The following is a 17,125-nucleotide window of genomic DNA, read 5'->3' as shown; positions in this document are numbered from 1 at the left end:
CTGAGACGCCTGGCCCAAGGCCTTGTTGCTTTATTTGCATTTCACCATGGTCTATGTGTGCCAGGAAAATGCCACCTGGTGGTGATAGCAAACTATTGCAGCCATTTATTCAGTGTGTGTGTGTGTGTGTGTGTGTGTGTGTGTGTGTGTGTGTGTGTGTGTGATTTAGATGTTTGTGTCTTGTGAAAGCCACGTAGGTAGTGAGAATAGTGAGAATAAGTGTACCGCCTCTTCCTCCCTCCTTCTCCCTCCCACATGTTCCCCTTCTTTTTCCCTTTCCGGCCTTTGTGCAGCTGTATTTATTTGGGCTGGACCAGGGCATTGCAGAGACACTGGTCCTTAACACGTTTGGGCCCCCGCCCGGTTGACTCCTTTAAGCTGAGTAGAGATGAAGGTTGACAGGGTAATAATGCTGGTGTCAACACCACTTACAGGACAGTTATATCAGTATCAGCTCGGCAGGGGGACGTTCACACTCTGTTAGGCTGGGTCGTGAACCGTGCTGGGGGCCCCCAGCCTCAGCCACACATACACTCACACATGCATCTCTCTTGAGCTGCTGTTAATGAAGCGGCTTAAATGTACATAATACAAAGTCTTCGTGGCGATATAAAGATAACACAACTTCACGCATAGATACACGCAAGCTGAACACATTAATTCAGTGTCGGTACAGTTTTTCCACATTATTTTTAATACATTCACAGAGTACATTTGTACAAGTGTGTGCTCGCTTGTGTATGTGTGTTAGGCTCTGTGTCTTCTTGTGTCAGCTTTAGTAGGATCCTTGAGCCCTAGCGCTCCTTCAGGACTTTGAGTTTCTGTCCAAAGGCAAGTCTCGTCAGCATGACTCCAAAGCACAGAATCTCATTTACACTCGACTGTCCATATTAATTATGAATCAGAGTGCTGTCGGAGGCTTCTGTGACCGCATTGCATAGCAATGATCACTGTAACCAAATGGGATAGTTAGAAGCATTCCTGCCTCACAAAACCTTCTATTGCCTCGATTACTAAATGAAACTATAAACACGTAGAATGTGCTGAGAGCTCTTGTTGTGTCTTGCAGAGACTTCATAAAGGATTCAGATTTGATCTAACAACTCCAAAGTACAAAAACTTGGTGTGATAAAATCAAAACATATTGCAGTGTTTTGTAAATTATCATTGACCTGTGTTTTACTGCCGATAGTGTAACAGCACGTTACCTGTTTCGTGAAGATACAAAGTGATTAAGTGTAGTCTCTCATAACCAAACCCATCTCCACAGTACCAGAAAAGTGGGCTGGAAGCACTCCTGATCATTGAGAAATATAAACTTTCTTAGTTTTATCTTTTAATAAACGACAGTGCCCATCAGTGCCACTGCAAACGATGTCTCTGAGAAACCTTGTTGAATTTTGTTTCAACTTTTTGTTGAAACTGAGGTTGTTAATGTTGTTTCATGAAGTAAAGAGCTTAGACTGAGTCTTCATCTAATGTGACTTAAACTTGTCTACACGCAGACATCTCTAAAGTTTAATTCAGTTTTTTAATTGTTATGCACCTTAGAGGGTCACATCTCCAAATCCTTAACCATTTTTCTTTGAGCAACATCGTTGTTAAAATTGTCAGTGGTCCTCTTTTAGACTGATCTTCATTCCAAATCATGATTCCACTCGCCAGGTGATATTAGCTTCATCACATCATCATTTATTTATTTTTTACCTCATGGCTCATAGCTTTCCACCATGCAGACTTTTTTGGAATGCATTTGAGGCCTGAAAGCAGGCATTAATTTGTCCTTACAAATAAACTAAAGGTGTCCTGACAAACATTATATATCTTGTCTTCACACTGTTTGGAATGAAATACTGTAAAAGTCAAAGTAAATTTAGAAACCCCTGCTGTGTTTATTTACATTTTCCATACTGTTGCTCTTTCCAAGTTGAGGTTGTATTTTGCTGTCTGCCTTTGGATACACTTCTGTTTCTTTAGCATTAAACAAGGAAAACCACACTTGTGAATAGTACAAATACAAAGATATAAATGGTTTCACCATTGAGCCCTCCGTAAACATTTACATAAATTCAGACGGGGCAGTAATAAAAAAAAAAAAAGGTTAATGTTTGTGTGTTAAAATAAACACCAGACTGTGGCAAAAATATTCTCACATCTGCATAGTAAATACAGTATTATAAAGACCTCTGTGGGGGGAAAAAATCCCCTGTGTTTTGTTATTTTTCACTTTATCTGCATTCTTCTTCTTTTTTATTTTTTTTTCGGGGGGGGGGGGTCGGTGACTTAGAGTAATCTGACACGCTTCCCATACTGGCAAGATTAACAGAATGCATTGTTTCACAGGCTCTGATTTAAGGAAGCATGCCACGACGTGTGTGTAGATGCTTGTGTCTGTGACTCATTTTCAGCTCAATACAGTAAACTTGTAGAGTGGCAATATGAGTCTTAAAAGTCTTAAAACTTTGATCAAGCACTGAGGCTTACTTTAATGCCACAAGTGAATGACTACAGGAAACTAACTAACTATTCATGTTTAAACCTTTAAATAAAGATCTTAACTAGTTATATTTCCTATTTAACAGCACACATTACTGAAGTGTGTGTTGGCTTTCTCTCTTACAGTCTGAATTTCCTAAGTAAGTTATGGGCCTAAAACCTAAGGATTAGCATAACATATATTGTGGCAGCCTGGGAATAATCTGGCAAGTTTATAAAGTCAACATTTTTGGAAAAAACATGTCTCTGGAAACCCAGTGATGGAGAAACATTGCAGTACACAAGAAACTGCACTGGTGGAGAGAAAAGGTGATGGTAGGATGAGAACAAGGATAAGTGGGGGAATGAGGGACAGAGGAGAATAAATAAGGAGTGGGGTATGTGTGGGCATCCAGCCAGCCAAATACCCTCCAAACCTCCGCTTTGACTGTCACCCACTCCACTCGTTGCCTGCGACTTCATGCATCCTCTCTAGACCCATAACCCGCTCCCTTTCCCTCTCCCACTTTTCTTTCGCTTCTCTTCCCATCCTCCATACCCCCAAGCCTTGTAATCCCTCCTCTCTGCTCCTCCCACTGCTCTTCCCCCTCACTCTTCTTCCCTCCTCCACTCCCCCACCCCATCCCTCCCCGCTCGCTCCTTCTCTCTTTCTTTCCATCCCTCCCCTCGTCTCTCAGCATCCCTCTCTCCTGGGTCTTCTTGCCATGGTGCGGTGCTGTTGGCAGAGCGTGGGCGCAGGCGGCACACAGACGGGAGCACAGATGGGCAGCAAGCTGCGCAGGGCGGCCAGGCACACCTGCTCCACACACACACACACACACACGCGCACACACACACACACACAGAGCCCTACTCTCCCAACCCGCCTCACAGCCTGCCTGGCACAGTGGCACGGTGATACAGGGACACAAACACAAATACACACAGACACACATGTATACATATATAGATACATACATTTATTTGTGCATTCACATAAACAGTTGTGCATGTGCAGATTTGTAATACATTTTGTATATGCCAGACAAACCGTGCGCATATATAGCAGCTAATTATACCATAGGTTTGTCAGTTTCCGCTGACATTTTCGTTCTCTTATGACTCTTAACGATTCAAAGTTTGACTTCTAAGCAACTTATAAGATTTTCTTCTAACAGAGTAAAGATTTGCAAAGGTCACATTCACTCTTTGGTTTCAGCACATGGGGATCTGGTTAAGACTTTTAGGACAAAAGCATTTTTGCTCACATACAGAGACGTATACACTAAATAGCAGAAGTGATGAAGACTTATTAACACAGAAACAGAAATGTTCCCTCGTATGACACAGACTTAAATAATTAAAAAATGAAACAGAAATATATATATTAAAATAAAAAGGGTAGAAAAAATAATAAAATAACATCCAATAAAAGAGCTGAGTGAACATCTGTGTGGGATAGCCGGGGGGATTAGGAGGGTTTGGAACATTTTAAGCGCATTAAGGATTAAAAAAAGGTCAGAATGTTTAGCAACATACCGATAAACCTCTTAAGCGAAACCCAATTGGGAGGCTGTACCGCGTTATCCTGTGTTTTGGGGAGGAGAGGAGAGGAGAGCAGAGGGGGAGGAGGAGACGGAGGGGGAGTGGTGGAGTTGACATTTGTTCCAACAAGGAGGGGAATCTCAACACATACTGGTAGTTACACACATGCATGCTCACACATATGGACACATGCTGGTTTGATGTGGCTACAGAGTACATTAGCTCACTTGTTGGTTTTCATGTTGATGTTGGCAGTGTGCGTGGTTGTACCGCACATACTCACAAATGACAAGCACTGTTTATGAATCTGTCAAACAGCGACGTGCCACTGCAGAGCCCACTTGTTACTTCATTCATTTTTGATCAGCGATGACCAGCAAGACGTATTTTCGCTGTCAGGAGACAATATGAACATTCGCGGTCTCACTGTTTTATGTCTATGTCAAGAGTATATCAATAAAAAAGGAAAAATATAGAAATTGTAATATGGATCAGTAAGTATTTAAATGTTCCAAGCGAAATAATCACCTTGAGCAATGTTCTGACACGTTTCAGATTTTCCTCAAATCACAGACGTCTAGTTAGTTTATCCGTCCAAAGGACTGATGAGCTTATGCCGTAGCAAGGCATCTGGCCACAGTCCACAGTCGCTACTCCTCCTACAGTGTTGGTCAGAATTTAATCGAGTGTACACACAGTGCTCGCTTAATAGGTCGTCACCCAATATGTGCTTGAGGTCAAGGTCACATGGTTCATTTTATAGACAATAAATTGTAACAGATTAAGCCTTTGGATTTTCTCTTTGGTTTAATTGCTTTTACAATCATTGGTGCCTCAGTTTTTACACCTGTAAACACTTTCATTTTTGTCTGTTACTGACCCAGAGTTCTTTCAGGTGATGAACTTTGTAGTGGAGTTAGTCCTCACTTGAATACACACAGACTGGCATCTTTGTCTTAGCTTTAGCGTCTTCCGGTGACCAGAACAGTTGAAAAAGCCACTGAGCTAAAACCTTTATCCACGTCTGTGGAACAGATGTTGGATTGATTAGTTGTTTGTTGGGGAGGATTCTTTAATAGATCCATTTCTGACCTTGTAGATTAACAGCGCAGGAGGTAATATTGGGGAAAGAGTGATTAGTGAAGAACATTTTAATAGCTTAGGAATGATTATAACTGATGAGGATATCATATGGTTTTTTTAAAATGAGGAGCAGGAGAATCCTCCACTTCACCTCATGAAATTTAGGAGGAAAGCCACAGGAATTAGTGCTGGGTGTCAGAGAGATGGTAAGAAGGATTGCAACTGCGAGAGCACAACCACAGTCAGATGCATGGTGCTGTATGTCACAGCCATGATGAGTTGGGTTGTGTGGATTGTAGCGGGATTGTAAGATTAGCCATACAGAGAAAGTCTGCAATCAGCAATCAGTGACAGCATAAAGAACCAGTTTAGAGAGAAAGCAGATGCTCAACAAAAACTCACTACACTATTTATTATTTAAAATGATCATACACTAATCATTAAAAATGTAAACATTTACAAATAATTAGCACTCATTTACGTTGAGCGTACACCTAGAACAGCATTTAGTTGTGCAAAGTCAAGTTTGTTGATAACCAGCTCTCATTTTTAGGGACTTACTTACGACATCCCAATTTACTCTTTACTTCCAGCATGTTGCGTGCTATTTGCACAAAAGTGAAATCAAGGGAAAAAATTGAGTGCAAAGTCAATGTTTAGCTAAGTTTCAGTTAATCACTGTGATACTCATTTACCTAAATGGTTACATCAACATTGATGGATGGGCTGAATCACATAAAGTCCGTCACGAATAACTGTATATATTTGTATAGTCATTCAGCTTTAATTGCCAAGGTATTCAAACACTGTTATCAGAGTAGAGTGTGCGTGCGCTTCTCATGCACACCATCAGGACACAATGCATGCACTGTTTTTCTTTGTATGTAGTCTTTTAAATTCACTGGGTTCAAGCGGCTGCAGAGTAGGCTGAAAGGTTTGAAGTCAGAGATGGGTAGCTGGTGGAGGAGACAGAGGGGCATCTGAGGGAGGGAGTGGCTGCAGGACTCTGATTGGGGCTGCTGAAGGGAGGGCTTTAGGGGGCTGCGGTGAGAAGATAAGGGGCTGGATGCGTGGTAGGAGGGTGGTGAGTGTGGAGTGGGGGGTTGTGGCTGCTGTCGTAGGCTGCAGCATGCACAGCAGTGATAACCAGCCACCAGACCTCTGTCTTACCTCCCTCTCGCCCTGTCCTCCTCACTCGTCTGTACAGCTTTATGATGCACTGTTGAACTCAACAGTGGCACCTATTTCCAATGAGTGATGTTGCGATGTGTTGTAAGCACAGTCTTAGTAGGCTAAAGAGCTCAGAGCAATAGAGCCACAGCTGTTGATAGCTTCAGTATCTATGTAGGTTATCATATTTTGCAGTTTGCAGAAAAGCTTTTCAAGAGCTGAATAAACTCTGTAGGCGGGAAAAATAGTATTATCAAAACTTTGCTTAGAATAAAAAAGAATAAATAAATAAGATGAAAAATCAGAGCGATAATAGGAGTCTCGGTATCAATCTGTCTCATATACCGTGAGAGTTGGTGTGGTTTGGGCAGTCAAAACCTCAGGGTGATGTTGAGAACAGCTATCAGTTTTCCTGTTGCTACTCATATGTGCCTGTCAGCTCTTATCTATACCATGAGCCTTAGCTTTCACACCTTGACAACAGCAGAACATGTTCAGGTCATGACAGGCCAACAATAGGCAATTTAAGACAGAAGGGCAGAGTTTCCAAGTGCAGGGTCTTTCCAGAATGTGATATGTCCATACTGAAAATCAGTTGTTCTCCATTACCCAATAAGATTTGCAGAATATAATTCTAAACCAGAAGATGGTATTATCGTTGTAAGGTAAGGTCAAATTAAGATGGAGGTGATAAGAGCTTCTTGCTGTCACTGTGGTATTGCAGGATGGTCTGAACTTGTTATATTTGTTTAAAAAAAACCCACACAGATTCTGATTTCTGCTATTTATGCATCAATTATTTGTAACATCTGTCAGGTAGCAGGAGCAGGCTGGCAACAGAATAAACCTTCAATTAGTAACTTACTTAATATCCTAAACAAACAGAACTGAGCATCAGGTGCCACACTTGTTACTGTAAATAATCAGCTGTGGAAGCAAATATAAACACAGAACTCCCATGTCAGTAGGCATGCATAATCACACAAAACATGATAATAAGTTGTATGCGCTAATATGATTTCTTGAAGCAAATCCACCAAAGGAAATGTTGGTGTAGGAAAGCGGCTTCGGACATTTTACAGTTATTCAAAATTCATGCCTCACACGTGAATTTGTGCAGCTTCGTGGTGGCAGCCATGCTTTCCGTATTAGATTGTGAGATATCTGTAAAGCGTATTGTTCATACACTAACGGTCCATTGCATCTAAGCGCCGTATGCATAGTGTGAGAAATAGTGTTTACATTAATGTAGAGCCCTCCAGTGAAATACTACACGACCGTTAAAAAGTCCATTGAAGTGAGGCTGTTTTCTCCACAGCTTTCATTGGCCACCATATATGTTTACTCTGCGTGTGTACCTCAGTGTTTGTGCACGTGTGTGTACGTGTGTGTGTGTGTGTGTGAATGTGTCTGTGTGCATGCGTGGCGGGGGCGCAGCCTCGTATGTTTGGAGTGAGTGCCGTCAGTTAGCTGGAATGTGGCACTACCGCCAATGCTAAGATGGCTGCCAAGCTCTAAGATGGCTGCCAGGATTACACCCAGCCAGTGAGAGACACAGAAGAGCGAGACATTCTGCATGAGAAGAGAGGGGAAAAAGAAGCTCTCTTTCATTTCTGTGCTCTTTCTTTCTTTCTTTCATTCTCGCTCTTGTCTGTCTCGCCCCTCTCTCTGTGGATAAGCACTGCTTCGTAGGCAGCGAGACAGGTCTGTTATTGTTTCTGCTCAGTAATCTGTGGCTTAGTGTGGCTGCAAGGCAAGTGCTGCTGGCAGGAGTCTGTGTGCTCTGTTATCACCTACAGCCTGCAGATAAACACCTCCTTTAGCTAGCTTACTAGCTAGCAAAAGCCTAGCTAGGCCTGAATGGACGGCCAATGGCATTAGTATCCCACACCACACCGGTCCAGGAAGTGAACTTGGTCTCAGCCACCACCTCATTCACTCAAAATACACCCATGTTTTTTTCTTTGTGCCTTCCACTTTTACTCCAACTATCATGTGAATGAAGCCTCAGTAGGCCAGTCATAACAGGTGTGCACAGCTGCACACCTGTTAGGTTTGCATTTTATGCACGTGTGCTTTCTTTGTTATTATTTTATTTCAAAGGGAAGAGCGTTGCCTCAATTTTAACATTGTCTACGTCAAATCCCTCTGGACAAGCAGACTGGCCTGGTCAATGTTATCTCTCGATCTGCATGTGTGTCTTTATGTGTTTGTTCGTGTAAGGATTACAACATGTATTAAAGTATGAAGCAAAAATTACAGGAAGAAACAGATTGAGAGTGAGTGTTATGTGTGGTTATGTGTGTAAGGTGTTCTGTTTACGCAGACTAAATCCCTACCAGCAAGAAAGTATTAAATAGGATTAGGGAGAGGGATATGATTGCGTGGTTAGATACTAAATGGCATAGCAGCACAGTGTAAATCATCGCACCTTAAGTCTAGAGGGACAGAGGGAAACAGGAGAGAACAGTCTTAGATACAACACTGTCACACAAAAATGTGTGAATTCACACGCACATACATTCACAAGATGTATACCATACCGCAGCACATACTGTAAGTCCCTCTTATTCCCTCTCACACCTCAAATATCACATTCTTGGCAGCATGAACACACAGCTATGATTCATTGAGATGTTGCACACTTACCAGTATGTTTTTTATTAGTTTCTTAAGCATGCAAATCAGATAATAACCATTAGTCTTCCTCTATCCTCCCTGTCTTTGTTTTCTTGTAGAATCTGGACAATCAGACAGCTCCAGCCAACAAGGGGACACAGACATCAAGCCACCACCCAACGGTAGGTATATGCACAAGCACGTGTCCATGTTCGAACCTCTTAAATTAGCATCCACAAATTAATTTCACCGAGCTCATCAAGCTTCATCCGCACTAATTAGTTTTGTTTTAAAACCGAACACCTGAAAATGCATATGACATGACTACTGCACAACAGCTGCTAACAGCTGCTGAATGATTTTAGATGAATTCACCACTGGTACTCAAGGATGATTTGCAGAAATTGGTCATGTGACTGTAACGTGACAAGTCAGGAAAGGATACTTGGTGGCTAATGAGATCTAATCAGGCATTGAACACAGGAGTGTTGAATCCGTGACATCACAGGTTCCCAAAATCAATTTCCAAACTAAAAAACACAGTTTTCAAACTTTTACCTGGCTCAGCAGCGTTTACAGGGTCCTAATGCAGCAGAATAGTTTGAATTTTAGGTATAAACATGAAATGGTAATAATGTCAACATTTCAGTCTTAAGATACAGTGTATGGATAAAAGTACTGGGCCACCTACACATTATACCTACAGGAGCTACTTCAGCCTTGGAAACCCATGCCATGAAGCTCTCAGCTCTCCAGCTCTGCAGTTATTGACTCAGCAGAACATTGGTGACTTTCATGCACTGTGTGCCTTAGCACTCGGTGACCCTGCTGTTGAACTTTGTGGTCTGTCACTTTGTGGCTGAGCTTCTGTGGTTCCTAAAAGCTTCCAGTTTGCACTAATACTACAGATGGGTGATTGCAGACTTTCTAGGAGGGACGACGTTTTACAAACTGACCTGTTGCAACGACAGCATCCTGTTACAGGACCAGGAGTATATTCAGTGAGCTCCTTAGGATGACATGTTCTTTGTGCTTTATTGCTTTATTCTTTATTTCTATGTGCTTTATTTTAAATATCTGAGACACTGGGAATGAAAACACCCGAATTCATAAATTACACACTGTTTAATCTATGAATTCGGGTGTTTTCGCCCGATGGTGTGGGCCCATACTTTAGTCCATACAGTGTATTTCAATTGCGTATGCCCATAGATGTTGCTCAGCAAACAGAGTTAGAGATGGAGTCTCCGGAGTTTCAGTTTAACATTTTTGCATTTTTGTGTGGGGAGGGGGTTTCCCAAAGCGTTTGTGTGTATTTGTAAAAGCTTGATTATTTCCTCGTCTGTACAGGGCACCTGAGTTTCCAGGACTGTTTTGTCACCTCAGGAGTGTGGAATGTGGCAGAGTTGGTCAGAGTGTCTCAGAGTAAGTAGAAAAACCAGATCACAACACAGACAGACAAAATGAGTATGAGTAATTACAATACAATGCATTTGTTTCCTCACTGGGGAAAAAAAAACTACTACAACAATGTACATAGCATTTTGAGGATTTTTTAAGTTGAAGAAGGCCAGTGCAATTCAGTATGTTTTGACACCATCCAATTTTTACTAGTATGCATATCCTCTTATTTCATACTGGCATATTTCTCGCTTCCCTTTTCTTTTCTCCCCACATTCCCTTCATATTTTTCTCCTTGTCAGCTCCCGTAGCCACAGCGTCGGGTCCTAACTTCTCACTGGCTGACCTGGACAGCAGCCCCAGTTACTACAACATTAACCAGGTGGCTCTGGGGCGGCGCTCTCTCACCTCCCCTCCTTCTACCAGGTAAATACTCCTCTCAGACATGGGTAGTGAAGGGTGTGCAGACGTGCAGTATACGTTGCACAGGAAACATCATGCAGAGGTACAGCTGTCTACCATAAGTAGAGCGTCTAGTGGGTGAAACCACCATGTGGCTTTAGCAATTCTGCCTTGGTTAGTGATGCCAAGGGCAAACTTGAGGGAAGTGTGAAATCACAGTACTGTAATATTTGCCAACCGTATATTGCTTGTTATCGCAAAGATGGCTACAGAACACCATCTCATTGAAGTTTCTTGTTATGAGTGGTGTGCAGTTATGCACTACGAGTCCAGTCCCAGTCTTGGAACCTCTTTATATATGTGTATGTCTTTCAGCTAGCTGCTCTTGTCTTTATGAATGTGTGATGTCTCTTTCTGCTTTTTACTCTTTGGGTCTTTCTTAACCTTTTCTTTCTATCTTCTTACCTCTGTCATCTGCTGTCACTTTAGGTCTGAGGTGGAGTTGTACGCAAACCTTCCAAGGAGGTAGTTATAAACCTGAGCTTCATCTAAAAAATATAAAAGATACAACTTAACAAGACACATGCACAGGAAAGCACGCACAAACATTTTCAGAAAGTCGTGTGTGACTGTCTCTACTTTCTGACTTTGCCTTCTCTTTCTTCCTTTTCCATTCATAGTTTTGACATTCGTTGTGCTTTGTCTGCTCCAAGACTTTGTGATTTTGTTTCCCCTAAAATGCAAAACAAAAACTTCTTACTTCTGCTAGGTGTTGTATCCTTACCGTGATATATTTTTATTAAAAAAAATCCTACCTGCTCTCACTCTCTCCGTTTATCCCTTCCACTTTTACTCCAACCACCAAATATCCTCTCATGTCTGCAGCTCCACTAAGCGGAAGTCCTTAGATGATAGCGAGCTGGAGAGCCCCACAGATGATGTCTTCTACCCTGGGCGTTCGCCTGCTGCCAGCTCCTCCCAGTCCAGTGCGTGGCCTAATGACATGGATTCAGGTACCCTCCTACCCCACCCCACACCTATCCCCTGAAGCATCATGAAGCTTTTGCACTTTCTGCCTGAATTCCACCCCCAAGTCCAAACTGATCCCTCCATCTGACTTTGTCACTTCTCCCTACTGCAATCTATTGCTGTCACTTTGGTGATGTACTCAGCCCTGGAGACCACTCATAAACCTCCACTCACCTTTCTTAAGGCTCTGTGGCACAGTCTGATCACTCTACTTATATTTACACCCAGTAGTTAATTTGCCCATGCTTAGTTAATATATTATTGAAAACAATGGCTGTGTTTGACCAGGATCTGTTTGTCTGTCTGTGAAGCAAAGCAAAGCCAAAACACTTATTTAAAAGTTTGGTGTCAAACCATATACTCAAACACGTGAATATAAACTATGTAACCTTGAAACAGAAAATGTTTAAAGTCACATATGTCTCACATATGACAGAAATGCAAATACATGCCTAAATAACAGAGAGATGAATAATAATAAAAAATGACAATAATACATGATCAAGGATGCTGCTAAATGCACCAAATAGTTTTAGTTTAGTGTCTCCATTGTTTTGGTAGTAATTCTTGTGTCATTTAGCTCCGGACATTATGCTCTTTATTCTACCTCCTCAATACCTGAACCCCTTTCTTGGTCATTTTGCTTCAAGCATTCATATGTTCTCACCCTCACCTTAACGCCACTGTCATGCATACAGTTTACCTGATGTGTTGTCAATTATCAGTGATTCACTACCTCCATCATACACAAATGCTCACACTTAACTCTCTCTCTCTCTCCTTCTGTCTATCTATCTTCTCCTCTTTTTTCTCTTATTCTTCCCCTATCTCATTGTTAACAATACCCTTCTTCACTTTCAGTGCAGCACCATTTGGCGAGTGTGCAGGAGAGGAAGATAAAACATGAAAACGATGGCGTGCAGTTTCCTTACCATGGTTAGAACAACATTGATTACACTCATATTTATTTACTATTTATCAGCTTTTATGTAGCTCAGTCATTCCTCTGTGTGTATGTATAAGTGTGTGTGTGTATAATATATGTATGTATATATATATATATATATATATATAGATATACACACATTATGTGTGTTTGTGTGTTGCATAAATGTGGGGAGGACAACTATAGCGTGCTAAAAGTGGCATATGTGTAAAAATTCATTTGTGTTTAGCTGTTTACTAACTGATGTCAATGATGCTGATGAAAGTTTCATTTTTTGTGGTGTAAAGTGGCAGGACTGTAAGGGAATATCCAGTTTTCTGTCATATTTATATAGTGTTACTGTGGTGGAGGGTCATAATAAACATGGGAAAAGTTCCATATAATTTGATCAGTCTGTGTGCAAATAATCCGTGTGAGCCAAAAGAGCCAACTGTTCTGTTTTAGACATTTTTTTTCTTCCCCTTAGCTCATTTTTTTGTGAGAGTAGATATCCCTAATATGCTCAGCTTTGAGCGCAGAAGTCCCACCAGAAGTCCCACCTTAAATCTTCTGTTTACGAGGGGCAGCCAGTTGGAAGAGGTTTGGCTTAATTGGAGGTGGTAGGGAGCTAAATTGCTTTATTTTAGTCAGTGGATGAAATGAGGGTGAGTATAAGATAAAAAAGCATTATTTTGAACTGTAAATCATGCAAAGCCACCCTAGTAGAGTCCAGGATAATACACATGGAGCTGGAAACGTGCACAATAGCTTCCCTTTAACTAACTGATTTCACCAGATTTCACCAGACTTACACCGACAACACCAGCAGGCATATTTAGTGGCTGCACCCATTCTGGCACTCACACACTCGCACAGTGACTCACTCATATGCATAAACACCCACACACAAGCGCAATGTACATAGACGACCACCCCACACTGGGACTCGCACACTTACAACCCCCCTCACATGCAGACGTTCACACATTTAAATACACGCGCTTATCATACTCCCCACCCCTGCAGGTGTTCAGGTGTCTGCCTTGCCTCCATCTCTCTGTTGCTCCATCCCTCCCTTGCCTCAAATCCCTCATTAGGACTCTTCTGTGGATCAGAGGTGTAAAACCCTTCCTCTTGCTCCCTAGTTCTCCCTTCAGCCCTTCTTCCCTGCGTCCCTTCTCTCTAATTGAAAATGTGTACAGCAGGAATAGCCCTGGGGAGGGAAAACATGTCAGAAGAGAAAAGGCGGCAAGAGAACCAGAAATTAGGCAAGTGTAAAAGGAAAAGTGGGTTGGTGCAAAACAGAAGAGAGGAGAGAAGATGACTTTGGTACTCAAATGGTGAGAGCTAATGAGAGACAGGGGTTATCACGGTGTGAACTAGAGGAGCCAAGAGCCTTGGTTAGGTTTTGCCCCAGACTACTCTCACTCGAGCCTCAGCGTCTGCTCTCCTGCTCCTGCTCCACTTAGCTGTAAATGTAATTAAGAGGCTGCTCATCAGAGCCACAGCAGAGGTTCCTGCACGCCTTAGCGCACCAGAGCCTTACCTCCCAGCTTTTTCCTCTCTCACTTGCTCTCACTTCCTCTGTGTGTCTATGTGTGTGTGTGTATATCGACACCCTTACTATCTAGTGCAGCAAACAACCTTGTACACTTCCTAATGAGTTTGGCAAATAAGTGTGTAGAATTGCATGCAAATCTGGACCGTTTGCCCAATTAATTTACAAAATCCAGGCGAAAAATTGAAAAGCCAAAAGCTTTTGTAATTGACGGGCTTTTTTTGTGTGGATTTGGTAATCATTTTAAATTGTGGCTAGCACAAGAGCCTAAGAAGCACGAAGGGGAGAATATGTGATTTTTGGTAGTCTGTGTCTATTTAATAAAATATTCCACCTGCCACAGGCAAAGCTCATTTGGGATTTCCTGTTCAGGTGGGGGAATACAAACAAGCACACACACACGCGCACACACAAACAAACAAAGGAACCCCACAGGTGCACCTCACAGTCTGTCCATAGCACCATTTACTCCTCTTGACTTCCACTATAACCAACAGAGCCCACACAACCAAAAGCACCCAGAGGTGTATGAAGATAGATTCAGATAGGCTACACAAACACAGCTACATACAGATATCAGTTAGACACACATGCGCACGCACACACACTTGCACAGCTGAAGCGTGGTCCCAGATGGTGTTTCAATGTGTGTGTAGCCTTGGGATCCATGAGGATGCTGGAGACATCTGCTCCACAGGGGCATAGAGGGTTGGGGGAGGTTAGTGGAAGCGATCGAAACAACCACGATTTCATATTAGTTCCAAATGATCGCGAATTTTTCCTAAGACACCAGAGACTTGTGGTGGCGGGAGCTTTGCTTGGTTCTTTGAGTTAAGTGTTACAAGCCCTTGGAGGGATACGGCTGGACTTACGGTTTTGGACATATGTGTCTTAAATCACTGGAGAGAGGAGAATTCCCCAACTTTCCTTTACTTCTTTAAACCACTATCTCCTGTCTTTTCCAACTGTGTGTGAGTGCATGAATATGTGTGTGTTTGCGTCTGTGTGTTCTTCAGAGGCGCATCTGGTGGCAGGCCTGTTAGTGCAAAGAGACAGAAGGGTCATCATGGGAACGCTTGATTGGTTGCCAGTGAAATACTAAGGCTTGCCAGAAGAGGAAACAGTGCAGTTGTGGCACACACACACACACACACACACACACACACACACACACGTGCCAGATCAGACCATTGCATAGCCTCTGAAGTAATAAAATATTGTCTTTCCATTCCCTTGCTGTTTACGACACTGCTATAACTTCCTATATATACAGATGTCAGTCTTCATCTGATCCTCTCTGTGGATCCTGGCTTTCATTTCTATAATTTGGATTCATTTTTTTACTTCTTAAATAAAAACCTACAAGGTTGCTTCTCTGAAAATATAATTGTATAATCCACATGGTTCTGGTTTTTACACTTTCCTCTAAATCTCGGCTTTTCCTAGCTTTCCCCTCCGGTGCCTTTCTGTCTTTCAGTCTCAGCAGTCTGCTCTTATTTCCACCTTTCTCCCACCAGTGTGACAGTGTCATAGCAATCACTGCTAACTGCTGGTGTCAGAAGTGGGATCGGGGTTGTTTTCATGCTTGGAATCTGTCTGACAGTACAATACGCCCCCAGACTCCCGCTACATTTGGGTGGGGGGGGTTATATGTCTGCTAAAGACATAAATGGTTCACACATATTCACTCCCACCTGCTTGAGACTTAACTCTTTCACACAGGGAGGGAAGGTTTTGCACGCCCCCACACTCCCATAGACTTTCACACGTCTCCAGCTGGAGAACTGAGGAGGAATCATATTTAATGCCTTGTTTGATGCGGAGGGGCCACAGAAATAGACTACAAAACAACAGTCTAAAAAAGTTTAAAAAGAGAACAGTGTCGCACCACTCACTTGTTAGGAAGATTAGAAGAAAACTTAGAGAAGAAGAAATTAGTCTATTGTTTCAGCAGTTAAATAAGGCGGTCTTTCAAGTGTGTTGAGACGGGTGTGAGTGTGTGCTCGCGAGAGATAATAACCATACTAAACATCTTATGACATTCCAATTTCATACATGTTGTCAGAGCAATGCAATAAAGAAAAAGACGCTGCTGCATTTTTCACAGGTTCCGCTTTGCTCTCTTGCTCCCTTGCTCCCTCACATATTTTCATGTCTCCCACGTTCTTCTCGCCTCTCTCGTTCTCCCTCTCTTCTCCCTCTGTCTCCTCTCTCTGTCCGTCTGCTTGTCTTTCGCACTCAGCAGCTGCCGTGTCCATACTGTACAGTGTGTGCTATTTCTGAATGAAGCTGTCTTCTCGTGCAGCCAGCCTGTGAGCTTTGCTGAAGCCAGACCACAGCTAGCTGACTTTGGCTGTATGGTGGCCGTGCTCGTACACAAAAACGCTACAGTTGGCACCTGAAAGAGAGAGAGAAAGAGATGAGACAGAAAAAACATACAGTGGCACAGAAGAGATTATTATAGCTACAGATGTTTTTTGGCACTAAAACTAAAAGCCCAGATTCAGTCTGGGTTTAGGTATTTTTCTCCCTTTTTCCTTTGAAGACACGCACTTAGGTTATGAAATATTACTCAGGCCAAAGCTGGTAGTTGGGAATCCTTCAGTGTGTCTCTGAATTGATAATTACAGAATAGGATTAGGAAAAAAAAGGAAACATCTTCTGGTCTTTTGAGCATCTTTATGTTTTGTGGTTGCAGTCCTCTGACAGACTCATTCAAGCGAGTCAATGGCCTACAGCCAGAAAGGACAGGGGGACGACAATGCACTGCCATCAACCAATGAGAAAATTAAACAATCTAATAAGAAAGTCGTCACTGTTCAAGTCCCCTTCAATAGGAATCAAACTGATTTTTTTTAGTGTAGCCAGTCAAATAAGCAACATTTTGTTGATTAAAACAACCTCTCTCTTTTCCTCCC

At 42.3% G+C, this 17,125-nt stretch overlaps 1 protein-coding gene across 13 annotated transcripts in view; it reads left to right on the top strand.

Annotated features, from left to right (window-relative positions):
- nfixa (nuclear factor I/Xa) overlaps nt 1-17,125 on the top strand; it is a 118,787-nt gene that overhangs the window by 85,694 nt on the left and 15,968 nt on the right. For 8 of the 13 annotated variants that reach the window (XM_013272973.2, XM_013272970.3, XM_013272964.3 and 5 more), the window contains 6 exons: nt 9,012-9,074; nt 10,243-10,317; nt 10,596-10,719; nt 11,185-11,220; nt 11,581-11,708; nt 12,586-12,660. In XM_013272973.2, coding sequence (XP_013128427.1) covers nt 9,012-9,074; nt 10,243-10,317; nt 10,596-10,719; nt 11,185-11,220; nt 11,581-11,708; nt 12,586-12,660 — 501 coding nt within the window. The remainder of the gene's footprint in view (nt 1-9,011; nt 9,075-10,242; nt 10,318-10,595; nt 10,720-11,184; nt 11,221-11,580; nt 11,709-12,585; nt 12,661-17,125) is intronic. The other 5 variants (XM_013272965.3, XM_013272974.3, XM_005469920.4 and 2 more) reach the window with 3 other exon arrangements.

The sequence above is a fragment of the Oreochromis niloticus genome, linkage group LG6 (genome assembly GCF_001858045.2).
Source record: "Oreochromis niloticus isolate F11D_XX linkage group LG6, O_niloticus_UMD_NMBU, whole genome shotgun sequence".
NCBI classification, from domain to species: Eukaryota; Metazoa; Chordata; class Actinopteri; order Cichliformes; family Cichlidae; genus Oreochromis; species Oreochromis niloticus.
This window is presented reverse-complemented; position numbering and strand designations above follow the sequence as displayed.